This window comes from Leptonychotes weddellii, chromosome 13 (assembly GCF_054177405.1).
Source record: "Leptonychotes weddellii isolate Sample4059 chromosome 13, ASM5417740v2, whole genome shotgun sequence".
Lineage (NCBI taxonomy): Eukaryota > Metazoa > Chordata > Mammalia > Carnivora > Phocidae > Leptonychotes > Leptonychotes weddellii.
The window spans coordinates 56,468,263-56,481,421 of NC_138381.1; the positions used below are offsets into that span (position 1 = coordinate 56,468,263).

At 42.4% G+C, this 13,159-nt stretch overlaps 1 protein-coding gene across 2 annotated transcripts in view; it reads right to left on the reverse strand.

The window, feature by feature from the left end:
- Window positions 1–13,159, reverse strand: part of CLTCL1 (clathrin heavy chain like 1) — a 76,866-nt gene that overhangs the window by 19,168 nt on the left and 44,539 nt on the right. For both annotated transcript variants that reach the window (XM_081801604.1, XM_081801605.1), the window contains exons 18-20: window positions 5,574–5,757; window positions 4,324–4,516; window positions 3,546–3,703 (exon numbers count right to left, since the gene is read on the reverse strand). In XM_081801604.1, coding sequence (XP_081657730.1) covers window positions 3,546–3,703; window positions 4,324–4,516; window positions 5,574–5,757 — 535 coding nt within the window. The remainder of the gene's footprint in view (window positions 1–3,545; window positions 3,704–4,323; window positions 4,517–5,573; window positions 5,758–13,159) is intronic.

The window sequence follows — 13,159 nt, forward strand, 5'->3', positions numbered from 1 at the left end:
CACTTGGCTGTACTTACTAGGCCAAACCCCAGTCCTGCTTAGAGTGGTTTCTCTGCCAACTCCGCACCCAAGACCGCAGAGCTAAATTCAGACAGCCAAAACCCAAAGCGCCACCCAGGCTCTCTTAAACTTCATGATGATGGCCCTAGAGGAACACACAACACTAGCAATCCTACTCCCTCAGCCCAGGTACTCGCTCCTTGTCCATCATTCATTTCCTATCTTCTCTCCCCAAATCTCCAGCAACTCAAGCTGAGTGCCTGGCTTCCCAAACCCTGAGGAGACAGACACAACCAGAAGAGCCCTTCCATAAGCACCAGGACTGAGCCTGCCCCCTTGCTGCATCTATGGTCCTCACCTGGCCCCAACGCCAACCCCACTGGTGCACGTGACCCCAGCTCCCCTCCCCTGCTCCAGGTCCCCTCCCCTGCTCCAGCAAGCCTAGCAGTGATTCTTCCCTCCGTACTAAATCACTCCTATAAGCTTAAGGAATCAGTGTTATTTCCCCCAGCTCCAAACCAAACCAACCAATCTTCACTGTGACCTCAGCCCAGCTATTGGCTACCACTCTGCTTCTACCCTTTCTTTTTGAGCAATATTTCTCAGAAGAGATGTCTATCTGTCTTAAAAGCTGTCCCCAGTCTCCTTCTGTCCTCTCTGGAATCTGCTGCAATCAGTCTCTTGCCGACTTGCTAGCAGGGTCACTGCTTCTAAGTCGCCAGCTCATGATGCACAGCTTACCCATCACTCTCCCCGACAGACACCTACTCGCTTCCCTGCACAACCCTTTGCTTTTGTCCCCCCACCCCCGCCACTTTCCATCCCCACTTCTCCCTGCCCTTGGGCTTTGGGGTGCCTTGGTCTCAGGTCTCAGCCGCCCCCCATTGCACAGGGTCAACTGCATACTGAAGACTGCCACGTTTACAGCTCTATTCTTAAATTCTCCTTGGAAATTGGACTTCTGTATCCAGGACAGACGCCCCTGAATGTCGAGATCGAACCTGCCTGCACGCGAGTCCTGACTGTCCTCCAGGCAGGCCTCATACATGGCCCCCACCTCAGTAAGCACAAGTCCATCTGTCCAGGGCTGTCCCACACCACACATGGCACAGCTGCCTCACTCCCCCTTCTCACTCACACTCCACCAGCAGCCCAAGCTTATCGCCAGCTCTCTGCCACTCACCTCGACCACTTTCTCTGAGTGGCCATTGACTCTGGCCTGGGCTACTGAATAGCCTCTTATCTGCTCTCATTGCTTCTGCCTCTGTCCTTCAGTCTGTTTTCAGCACAGCAGAAACTCCAGAGGAGTTCTGTTAACCCCTAAGACCAGATCATATCCCTCCTCTGCTCAGAGTCCTCTGATCTCACCCAGAGCAGAAGCTAGAATCCTGCCCGTGTCCCACAAGTCCTGACATCCTCGCCAACAACCACCTCTCCCCAACATTCCCTCTCTGACTTGAACCGTGAGCCCATGTTTGAGGTCCTGCTTCAGCCCCCTGGGCCACCACTGTACTGCTCCTGCAACACACTGAAGTATTCCTCAAGGCACCCTTGCACAGGCTCTTCTGTCTGCACTCAGGCCTCCTCCCTCAGAGGGATACAGACTCAGGAACTCACCTCCGGGACACCTTGCTGGCCACCCGTCGAGAAGTGCACCACCCACCTTCCCACATCACCTGCCCTACACTGTCCACCTCTCCCTGCTGTGCTTTTCTCCTGTAAACTTACCATTTAACACATCACAAATTTCTCGAATGGATCATAAGATCCACAAAGGCAGAAATTCGACTACTATTTTCACACCTGCATCCACAGTCCCTATCCTGGCACATGGAAGATGCTCAAGAAAAGTTCGTTGAATGGATTAATTAATGAAGTATCGTATCAAAGCGTATGATCCCTTAAGACTCTTGTTATTGTCAATTTATAGGCAATACAGGGAAAATGAGTTAAATGATATCACGGGACTTCAGTCAGCAGAAGCCAGACTGTGGGACACATATGAAAACAGGTGGTGGACTGATCTGGCTGACATGTACTGACCCCACCTTGGAGGACTGTGGAAGGCAGGGAGCACAGCCTTAGGGTCACCATGAAGAGAGGCAAAGAACAAGCAAAGCCATCTGAGCTTCCCAGTCCAGCTAACTTCCGGTAGGATTTACCTTCTCTGTGACCCAAGACAGCATCTCTCGCTATGGTATTTAATAGACTCCCCAGTCGGGAGAATTCTGTTATGAATTCAGAGGGAGATTTCGGGCAAGGCTTCATTTTCTTTTTTTTCTTTTTTTTTTTTTTAAAGATTTTATTTATTTATTTGACAGAGAGAGATACAGCGAGAGAGGGAACACAAGCAGGGGGAGTGGGAGAGGGAGAAGCAGGCTTCCCACCGAGCAGGGAGCCCGATGCGGGGCTCGATCCCAGGACTCTGGGATCATGACCTGAGCCGAAGGCAGACGCTTAACGACTGAGCCACCCAGGCGCCCCCAAGGCTTCATTTTCTAACACCTTTATTCACTTTCTGATTATAAAGGCAATTTAAAAGTTATGGTCACCGATTAAAACAAGACTTGGCAAACACAGGCAAGTGAAAGGAAAATGGAATAGTATTGCCCAATCCTTATCTCTGAGTTCTTCGTTGTCACCACCTGGGATGTTTTTCTAGGTACATAGATATGTTTATCATATTGTACATGCAGGTTTTCACTTGGCTAGAACTTACTTCAAAGGTTTTTCTGTCACAAACAAGACTCTAAATACTTGTAATGGCTGTATTATATTCCACTGAAGGACGTTATTTCCTTTTGTTGGACACTGGCTTTCAACTGTTATTAGTATAAATCATGCTGCAATAATTAAATATTTATATGTAAAAGCTATTTGGACTTTTTCTTCTTTCTTGGGATTTATTTTTACATCTAGACCTATGAGGCCCATGATTAGGAATATACATATATTTAAAGTTTTTATGCATTAGATGAACTGATACTTTCCTTTGTGCTTTCTTCCACTGCTTATATGCTTAAAAACTCCTTCCTCATACAAAGATTCAAATAAATATTGAAAACTTTTTACTAAGAAAAAAAACCCCTCAACTTTTACCCATAATTCTTTCATCTGGAATTTTACCCCAGGAAATAGGAGACTTTACAGTTATTTAGCTCTTTCTTTTATTTAACATTTTGCCTTAAGGTTTGTTTAAACATTTTTGTGTTATTCCTACTTTAAAAAATATTCTTCCCATTACATTATGATAATTGCTAACATATGAAAAGCTGTTAATTTCCAACCTATCTCTTTTACCTGGCCAGTTACTCAGTTCACTTTGCTCTTCAGTGATATCAGCTAGAACACTGGCACACAGTCCATTTTATAGGAGAATCATTCTGATGTGCACAACCAGGGGACTTAACTTCCATACCAGTGACAGTAACACAGGACTTAATTCACGGGCTGGCTTGTTTCTCAGTGTCAAAGATCTGCGCCACTCTAGGAAGCGATCCCTAAAACTGCCTGGAGCAGTTTGTGGTCCCCAGGGCATGGCCTACCTGCTGGATGTGGGCATTGTTGGGTCCATTAATACAATCTTCTAGCTCAGACAGACGGCTGGTTTTAGCCAGGGCAAAAATAAGTTCAGTATCTATATAGGATTCATGGCCCTTTTTCCTGGCCATCTGTAGAAATTTAACCAGATCCTCCCAATTGTCTAAAGACAGAAAACAAAAATACGTTAATCCAGAGCTGCTGAGTTTAAACAGGAGGCTCAGCTCCTTCCATTTTGTCCCCAGTTAAGATGTTTAATCTCCCACTCGGCTTCAGTGAGGGCTTGGACTCCAGGTAAGGTCTAGAAGGACTTGTTTGCCTGCTAAGCAGAGCCCTATCCCAGGTGGGAGAGACAGAAAGGGCAGAACCACATGGAGGCTGACTCTGGGGATGGGAAGTTCCATGTCACCAAGTAAAGAGACCTCACCAGGAGACAGGATGCTTATTCCAGCCCCTGGAGAAGCGTGGACCACAGTTAATTGGAAAGGCCAGAAGAAGCTCTGGGTCTAAGTTTCTGACCTTAAAATTATCATGATAATGCTAGTCACTGTGCTTAAACTATCTTGCCAACCAAAGAGCTAGTGTCTAGTTAACAGCCAACTGAAGAGCTAGTGTCATTAATAGAATAACAGTAATAGATTCTTTTGGAAAACTTTGATTTAGCAATGTCTCCAATATCTCTGGATGTGTAACATGTGCAGATTCCTGGGAGGGCCACATCCTTCTCTTGCCAGGCTTCACACCAGTGAGAAGCAGAGCCCCAGGGAGAGGAGGTTCACTTACTGCTCCTGCTGGCTGCCTGAACGACCTCCAGGTAAGAGGAAGGGTCATCAGCTCTAATGTAGGAGTCAATGGCTTCTTTCACCAAGTCTTTCTGGAGCTGGGCGCAGGCCAGCTGACTCCACACAGCAGGCTCATTGCATCTCTCCGCAAACTCGTATGCTCGGTCTAGGTTTCCAATGTGCTCAATCAGGACCTAGGGGTTACAAGAGGGCTCTCATTCTCCGCAACACCCAGTCAGCTCCAGGGAGCAGACAGATTTTTGTTCAGTTCTACATTTTGCCTAAAGTTGCATGACCATTTCAATTCAGTCCAAAGCAACTGGGCATTAAGTATTTCTCAGACGATGAATGGAGGGAAAAGATGAGACCTATACTGTAAAGGAGGAAAATGCCATGTGGAGAAGAGACACTCCAACAAAGAGGCATAAAGAAATGAGAGACAGCCAAGCTAAGCTTTTTGGGCCAGGAGAATGACATGGGAGTTGCCTCCCGATCCTGGTAAGATAGTACAATGGGGCATACAGGCTGTAAAAAGGCTCAAAGGAGCTACTGTGGGGAATGAGATAGCTCAGCAGGCAGAAAACAGGCTTGAAGGACAGTCTGGAGGGCTTGGGTGCAGCAGCTGCCCCTCATACAGTTTGATCTCAGAGCAAGGCCACAGACCATGTATGAACTGAAAAGAGGAGATCTGAGATTTCACAGGCAGGTACAGAAAAATGGTAAGGGAAAGAGGCAAGGACATAAAGAATCTTGGTAAGACAGCAGTTAAAGTGATCTGTCCCATGGTTTATAATTCATTCGGAAATAAAACCAGAAAAGGCCAACAGTCTGGGAGGAAAGGGAGGAGGGCTAAGGGAAAGGATCTTGGTCGGGTTGAAGGTGGGCAGGAGGGCTGGCGGGACTGTTCTGGGGAGCTGAGGCAGCAGAGGGTGAAGGACTGGAACAGTCATCATGTGAGAAGGCCTCTGAGAATCAGACACCTCAGTCACCAGGGCTGACCACAACACCTCGATTCAGGTATCCAAGTCTAGAGGAATGACCAGGAAGTGGGGGTGACTGCCAGACAGCAGGAGCACAAGCAGAGTAGGAGCCAACAGCTTGGGAAGATGGGTTACTAGTGAACAGCAGAAAAGAGCACAAGGATCTGAGAGATGCATCAAACAACTGGAGGGTGTGACACCATTGGTGATGACGAGGACACAGTGTGGCAGAGGTCACTAGGGTCTACCATGACAGCACTCAGCAGCTCACCTGGATTGCTGAGGCGTTCACATCAAACTTGCGGAAGATGGTGAAGGCCTCCTCATACAGCGCACTGCTGACGGCGATGTTTGCAATGTCTGGGGCATCGTAGTTGTCCAGGCGGCTGATGTATTCCATGACCCGTGTGCGGTCCGCCTTGATGGCAGTCAGGATCAGCAGATTCTGGAGATTCCTTAGGAGAGGTGGTGGTCAGCACAGTGTCACAGGAATGAAAGCTGTACGTAACACTCTTTGGCAGGTTGACCAGCCCAAGATCCCCAATTTAAAAGTATTTAAAACACACACACGACTGACGAATAGATACAACAGAATATTTATGAAGTATATGTGGTCCAACGTCTTGAGAAAGCACCAGGTAGGAGATAGGAGAAATCAGAAAACCACCAATCATTGGAAGGCTGCTGCAGCTTCTCCAGGAGCTGCGACCACTCCTGCTTCACAGGTATCTATTTTCCTGAACTGTGCCTCTTACTAGCTCTTTGTGGTTCTTTATAGTTCCACCATATAAATTGTATATCTATGGGTGCCTGAGTGGCTCAGTCAGTTGCGCGTCTGCCTTCAGCTCAGGTCATGATCCCAGGGTCCTGGGATCGAGCCCCACGTCAGGCTCCCTGCTCAGCGGGGAGCCTGCTTCTCTCTTTCCCCTGCTTGTGCTCTTTCTCTCTCTGTCAAAAAAATAAACAGTCTTTTAAAAAATTGTACCATTGTTGTAGTTCTGTATACTAGCAATGTACAATTGTAAACAAAAAAAACCCTCTACCTATTTATAATAGCTTCCAAAACATGAAATATTTAGGTATAAATCTAATAAGACATATACATGATCTATATGCTGAAAAATATAAAATGCTGATGAGAAAAATTAAGCAATATAGTTTTGCATGTTTTTGAACTTTCCTTTTCTTTAATCACACTAGATGCATTCTTATAAAATTTGTTTTCTTTTGTCTTCTTCAAAGATGTGGGGGGAAAATCTATGTAATGTACCATATTAAGAATTTAAAAAAGAAAAACATGATCATACTGATTCAGAAAAAGCATCTGACAAAATCCAACACCCATTAATGATAAAGACTCTGTACAAACTAGAAATAGAAGGGAACTTCTTCAATCTGATGAAGGCTATCTACAAAATATCCACAGCTCTCAATGGTGAGAGACTGAATGCTTCCCCCCAGGATCAGGAACAAGACAATGTCTTCTTTCCCCACTTTTATTCAACATTCTACTGGAGGCTCTAGTCAAGGCAGTTAGGCAAGAAAAATAAAAGGCATCTAGATTAGAAAGGAAGAAATAAAACTGCCACTATTTGCAGGCAAAATGATTGATAGAAAATTCCAAGGAATCTTTGAAAAAAAGTTCTAGGATAAATAAGCTTAACAAGGTATCAGGATACAAGGCTAACCATTGTTGTAGTTCTGTATACTAGCAACGTACAACTGTAAACAAAAAAACCCCTCTACCTATTTACAATAGCTTCCAAAACATGAAATATTTAGGTATAAATCTAGTAAGAAATGCACATGATATATATGCTGAAAAATATAAAATGCTGATGAGAAAAATTAAAGATCTAAATAAACAGAGAGACATATTGTATGTGTACTCAACACAGTAAAGATACCAACTGTCCCCAGGTCATGAGGTCTATAGATCTCATGCAATTCCAATCAAAATTCCAGGAGGTTTCCCTGTCGATACAAACAAAGCTGATTCTAAATCTTGAACAAGAATAAAGTTGGAGGAATCACACAACCGGGCCAAGTGATTTTTGGCAAAGATGCGAAAGGAATTCAATGCAGAACGGACCCAACAAATAAGGCTGGAATGACTGGACATCCATGTGCAAAAAAATGAACCTCAACCTAAACTTCATACGTTGTTGGACACTGGACCACACATCTAAATGTAAAATGTAAAACTATAAGACTTTTAGAAGGATTGTGGAGGGAATCTTTGACCTGGGATTAGGCACAGAGTTCTTAACACCAAAACACAATCCACAAGAGAAAAGTTTGACCCGGACTTGATCCAAATGAAAACTTTTTATATGCAAATGATACTATTAGGAGAATAAAAAGACAAACTCCACACTGGGAAAAAATATTTGCAAATCCCATATAAAACGAAGCACTTGTATCCAGAATGTATAAAGAACTCTCAAAACTTAACAGTGAAAAACCAAATAACACAGTTAAAAAAAAGGCAAAAGATTTGAGAGACTCTTCACCCAAGAGGATATATGGAGAGCAAGTAAGCACAGGAAAAGTTGTTTAACATCATCAGCCATTAGGGAAGTGCAAATTAAAACTACAATAACTTGCCACCAAATGCTTAAATAAAATGCTAAAATAAAAAATACCGATAATACCAAGTGCTGGTGAAGATGTAGAGCAACTGGAATTCTCACACGTTGGTGGGAATGCAAAATGGTACAGTCACTCTGGAAAACAATAGTTTGGCAGCTTCTTAAACAGTTAAACATACATATATCATATGGCTCAGCAGCTGCTATGTGTGTTCAAACAAAAATCTGGACACAAACATTTATAGCAGCTGTATTCATAGTAACCCCAAACTGAAAACAATCCATGTCCTTCAATGAACAAGTGGATAAACAAACTGTTGTACATTCATACCACAGAATACTATTCAGCAATAAGAGAGAACTATTGATGCACACAACTTGGATGAATCTCAAAGGCATTACACTGTGTGAAAAAAGCCAAGTCTCAAAAGATTGCATACTGTGTGATTCCCTTTACATGACATTCTTGAAAAGGCAAAACTGGATTGATGGTGATGAATCACAGATGGGCAATTGTCAGGGGTACTGGGGATGTAACTGTAAAGGGTAGCTCACATGAGGCAGTTTCATAGTGAGGGAACTGTTCTGTATGCTGACTGTGGTGGTTACGTACATGAATCTAGGCTTATGTTGAAATTCCCCACAAAAGACCAATTTAACTGTATTGTAATTAAAAAGAAGGGGGAAAAAGTATTAAAAAATTAGGTCCAAGATTCACCCATGCTGTTGTATAGCATTCACTTCCTCTGTGACATGGTACTCCGCTGTACAACAGTACCACAGCTCTTTTACCGATGGGTATCTGGACTGCTCTCAGATCTTTGCTATTGGAAATTGTGCTGCTTTGTGCATTCTTGCACATGTCTCCGATACAGGTGAGCCGAGTTTCTTCAGGGTTCAGAACCAAGAGTGGAAACATCTTCTAACATGCACTGCTTCCCAAGAGGAACGCACATTCCCAACAGGGTATGCCCAGTTGCTCGAGACTCTCATCAAGGCTGATTAGGAGAGCTAGATCCCCACAGCTCTGCAGGAGGAATGGGATGGTACACAGCGGCCAGGCTGTGCTTCCTTGATGGTTGATGAGGCTGCATTCCTGCCTTAGACTCACAGGCTGTCTCTCCTCTTGCTGAAGGATCACTCAAGAGCTTTGCTGAGTTCTCTATCAGGTTGTTTGAGTTTTTCTTTTTCATTTTATGTTCTCCATGCTAGTTTTTTGTTGGTTATGTATGTTGTAAATGTCATCTGTTTGCAGCTTCCCCTTTTCTCATCTTATTATGATAAAGTTCTTAGGTTTAACATAGTCCTATTTACTAGTTTTTCTTTTTCTTTTTTTTTTTAAAGATTTTATTTATTTGACAGAGAGAGACACAGCGAGAGAGGGAACACAAGCAGGGGGAGTGGGCGAGGGAGAAGCAGGCTTCCCGCAGAGCAGGGAGCCCGATGTGGGGCTCGATCCCAGGACCCTGGGACCATGACCTGAGCCGAAGGCAGACGCTTAACGACTGAGCCACCCAGGTGCCCCTATTTACTAGTTTTTCAAATGGTTTATATATTTTTGCAACTGGCTTATGTGTTCATTAGGCCACAAATATATTCTTCTTTTAAACATAAACTATAAAAACATTATAGTTTTGACTTTATATTTAAATCTTTACATTGTGTGGCACAGAGATCCAATTTTAATTTTTACCCATATAGATAATCATTGTCCCAACATCATTTTACTGAAAAGTCTACTATTTCCATCTGCATAGCCAGCTCTGTCATAAATAAATGTTTTACATATGTGTGGGTATATTTTAGGGTTCTTTGCTCTGCTATAATGGTCCATTTCTCTATTCCTTGCCCAAACCATAATGTCTTGATTTAATTTTATAATATTTCTAGATCAGAATAAGTACCTTGCCATCCCAAAACCTACTCTCAACTCTTGGGTGATTTATAATTTGTGTTAGCAATCTTGACTATTCTTGGCCTTTTATCTTTTTTTATTTAAAATCTCCCTGTCAAGTTTCATAAGTAAACAGAGAGTTTTACTGGTATTGCAGTAAATGAGTGATGTGGGTAAAATTGATGTCTTTTTTTTTTTAAGATTTTATTTATTTATGAGAGAGACAGAGAGAGAGAATGCACGAGCAGGGGGAGCAGCAGACGAAGAAGCAGACTCTGTGATGAGCGGGAGCCCGACTCAGGACTTGAACCCAGGACCCGGGGATCACAACCTGAGCTGAAGGCAGACACTTAACCGACTGAGCCACCCAGGTGCCCCTGATGTCTTTCAATACGATGTGATCACTCATGAATTTACATCAAGCTGTTTATCATGGTTGAGTGGATAGGACTACAGCAGTTTGCCTTTTCATTTGTCTCCTGATTTGATTTTTTAAGAACCACGTCTACTTGTTGAATATATGTAAATTCATTCCAGTAAGCTTATAATTCACATTAACTGTCAGCAGTTATGTTTTTATTTACTTTTAAAAATATATTTACTACTGTCTTTCTTTATGTATACTTTTTAATATGCTCATTTTAAGCTAACTACCTGGAAAGGTATGTTAAGATGTCCCAATATGGTGAATTTGCTTGTGTCTTCTTGCAGTTTTGTCAATTGTTGCCTTACATATTTTGAAACTGTATTATTAGGTATATACAAGTTCAGAATTATCTTCCTGGTGAGCTGAATATTTCATTATTATATACAGTACTCCCCCTTATCTGCACATAATACATTCCAAGACCCCAAGTGGGGGTTTGAAACCACAGGTACGTCCAAACCCTATATATTTTTTCCTGTACATACACACCTATGATAAACTTTATTTTATTAATCAGGCACAGTAAGAGATTAACAGTAACTAATGATAACATAGAACACTTACAACAATATATTATAAATAAAATTTATGTGAATGTGGTTTCTCGCTCTCAAAATATCTTACCGTACCACACTCACCCTTCCTGTGATGATGTGGGATGCTAAAACGCCTACGTGATAAGAAGTGAGGTGAATGATGTAGGCACTGAGACATAGTGTTAGGCTACAGCTGACCTTCTGACACATTGTCTGCTTTCAGACAACCATTGTTAACCATGACAACCGAAATCACAGGGCATGAAATCATGGATAAGTGGGGACTACTGTACTGGCCCTTTTTACTTCAGTGTTTGTTTTTTTTTTTAAGATTTTATTTATTTATTTATTTGTCAGAGAGAGAGAGAACATGTGCATGCACAAACAGGGGGAGCAGCAAGCAGATGGAGAAGCTCCCCACTGAGCAAGGAGCTTGATATGGGACTTGATCCCAAGACCCTGGGATCATGACCTGAGCCGAAGGCAGATGCTTAATGGACTGAGACACCTAGGTGTCCCTCAATAATGGTTTTTACCTCAAAGTCTATTTTGTATGATACAAATACAGACCATATAATATATATATAAACATACAATGTCATATTATATTAACATATAGTATCAATATAATACCAGCATTTTTAGGTTTACATTTGCCTAACTTTTAAAAATTCTTTTATTTCTAACTTCTCATTAATTTTATGTTAATGTACTCTGAAGTCAAATCACCCCATATCCTTTGGCTTCTACTGAGGCTGCTGAAAAGTCTGCTGTCAGTCTAATTTACATTCATTATAGGTAATCTATCTTCTCTCTGAGTGCTTAAAAATTTTTTTTGATGTTCCATAGTTTTACTATAATGTGTGTAAAGGTGGTTTTAAAAAATTAATCTTCTTTGGGATTTGCTGGGCTTCCTGAATTTGAGAACTAGGAACACTGTCAGTTCTGTTAAAATCTCCATCATTTTCCTCCAAATAGTGTCTCATTCCCTGACCTCTCTCTGAGGCTCTGATTAAGTCTCCCTTCAACCTGTATAGATCTTAAGCTCTTTCACATTTTCTACCTGTCTTGGCTACATTCTTGCAATTTCTTCACATGTATCTTTCAATTCCAATTTTTTAAAAATGCCCCTAAACCCATTTGGAGTTTACTTCAAATCCAATTACATAAATTTATTTTTTATTTATCAGGTACTTGGTATTTAAAAAAATCTGCTTGAGGGGTGCCTGGATGACTCAGTTGGTTAATCATCTGACTTTGGCTCAGGTCGTGATCTCAGGGTCCTGGGATTGAGCCCCACATCGGGCTCCCCACTCAACGGGGAGTCTGCTTGTCCCTCTCCCTTTCCCTCTGCCCCTGCTTGTGCTCTCTCAGTCTCTCTCTCAAATAAATAAAATCCCTAAAAAAAAAATCTGCTTGATCTTTTGGGTATTTAAACACATTACATGTAATTTTATATTCCATGCCTGATAATTCCAATAACACAGTCCCTCTAGGCAGATCTGAGTCTACTCTGTTTTGCTGCTGGCTCTTACTAATGGAGCCTTGTTTCCTTATGCATTTTGTCAATGTTTTTACTATGAGCTCATTATTTCTTGGAATGTTATGTCAGAGTTCTCTGAAGCCTTGCTAGAGGGTAGGCTCTTCTAAAAAGGATTTGTATTTGTCTTTGGCAGAGATCTGAAGGCACTACCTGATGGCAATCCTTTCAAAATTAAATTCCTCACTTGAGGATTTTTAATCCCATGCCAGTTCACATGAATTTGTACTAAAACCTGTTAGAGGGCCAGCCTCTCAGTTTTGTCCGCATAATCTAGCACCATGGTTCCAAAGAGCTCTTTTTTGTTTTGTTTTGGCTGGTCTCTTAGCAGAGGGCTAGGCAATACTGGTATAGTTTATCCTTGCACTGAGGAGGGCTTCACTGTAGACTTCACACCTTTTGTAGGCCCTTGGGTCTTATCTCGTGTCCTCTGTGTCCTGTAGGAACACATACACCAGGTTCAACAGAGTTTGGCAAAAGTCACTAGCTCATGGACTCACTTTAAAGGATCATTTGTATATTTCATCCTACATCTTCAGTTTTTCCAGTAACAGGATCTGTGTAAGTATATAGGTATCTAGTCTGCCACACTGCTAACTCAGGCTATTTTCACCTGCACAGAAAACTATGTCTGGTGAAGCATTTGGTCACAGAAAGAAGGGCAAGAACTTGAAGGTCCCCCTGCATGTGTGAAAAACAACAGTGTCCAAGGAGGTGGCACATACAGTCAGAACCACCTTTAAGTGTTTTTCTGTGGGAAGTACTAACAGGCTAAGATCTATCAAAGGAGGTTGGCCAGGCAATAAGATAGAATATCCTAGCCACCTCAGGTACCTTAACTCTGGCATCCTGTAATTAATGAGGGCATA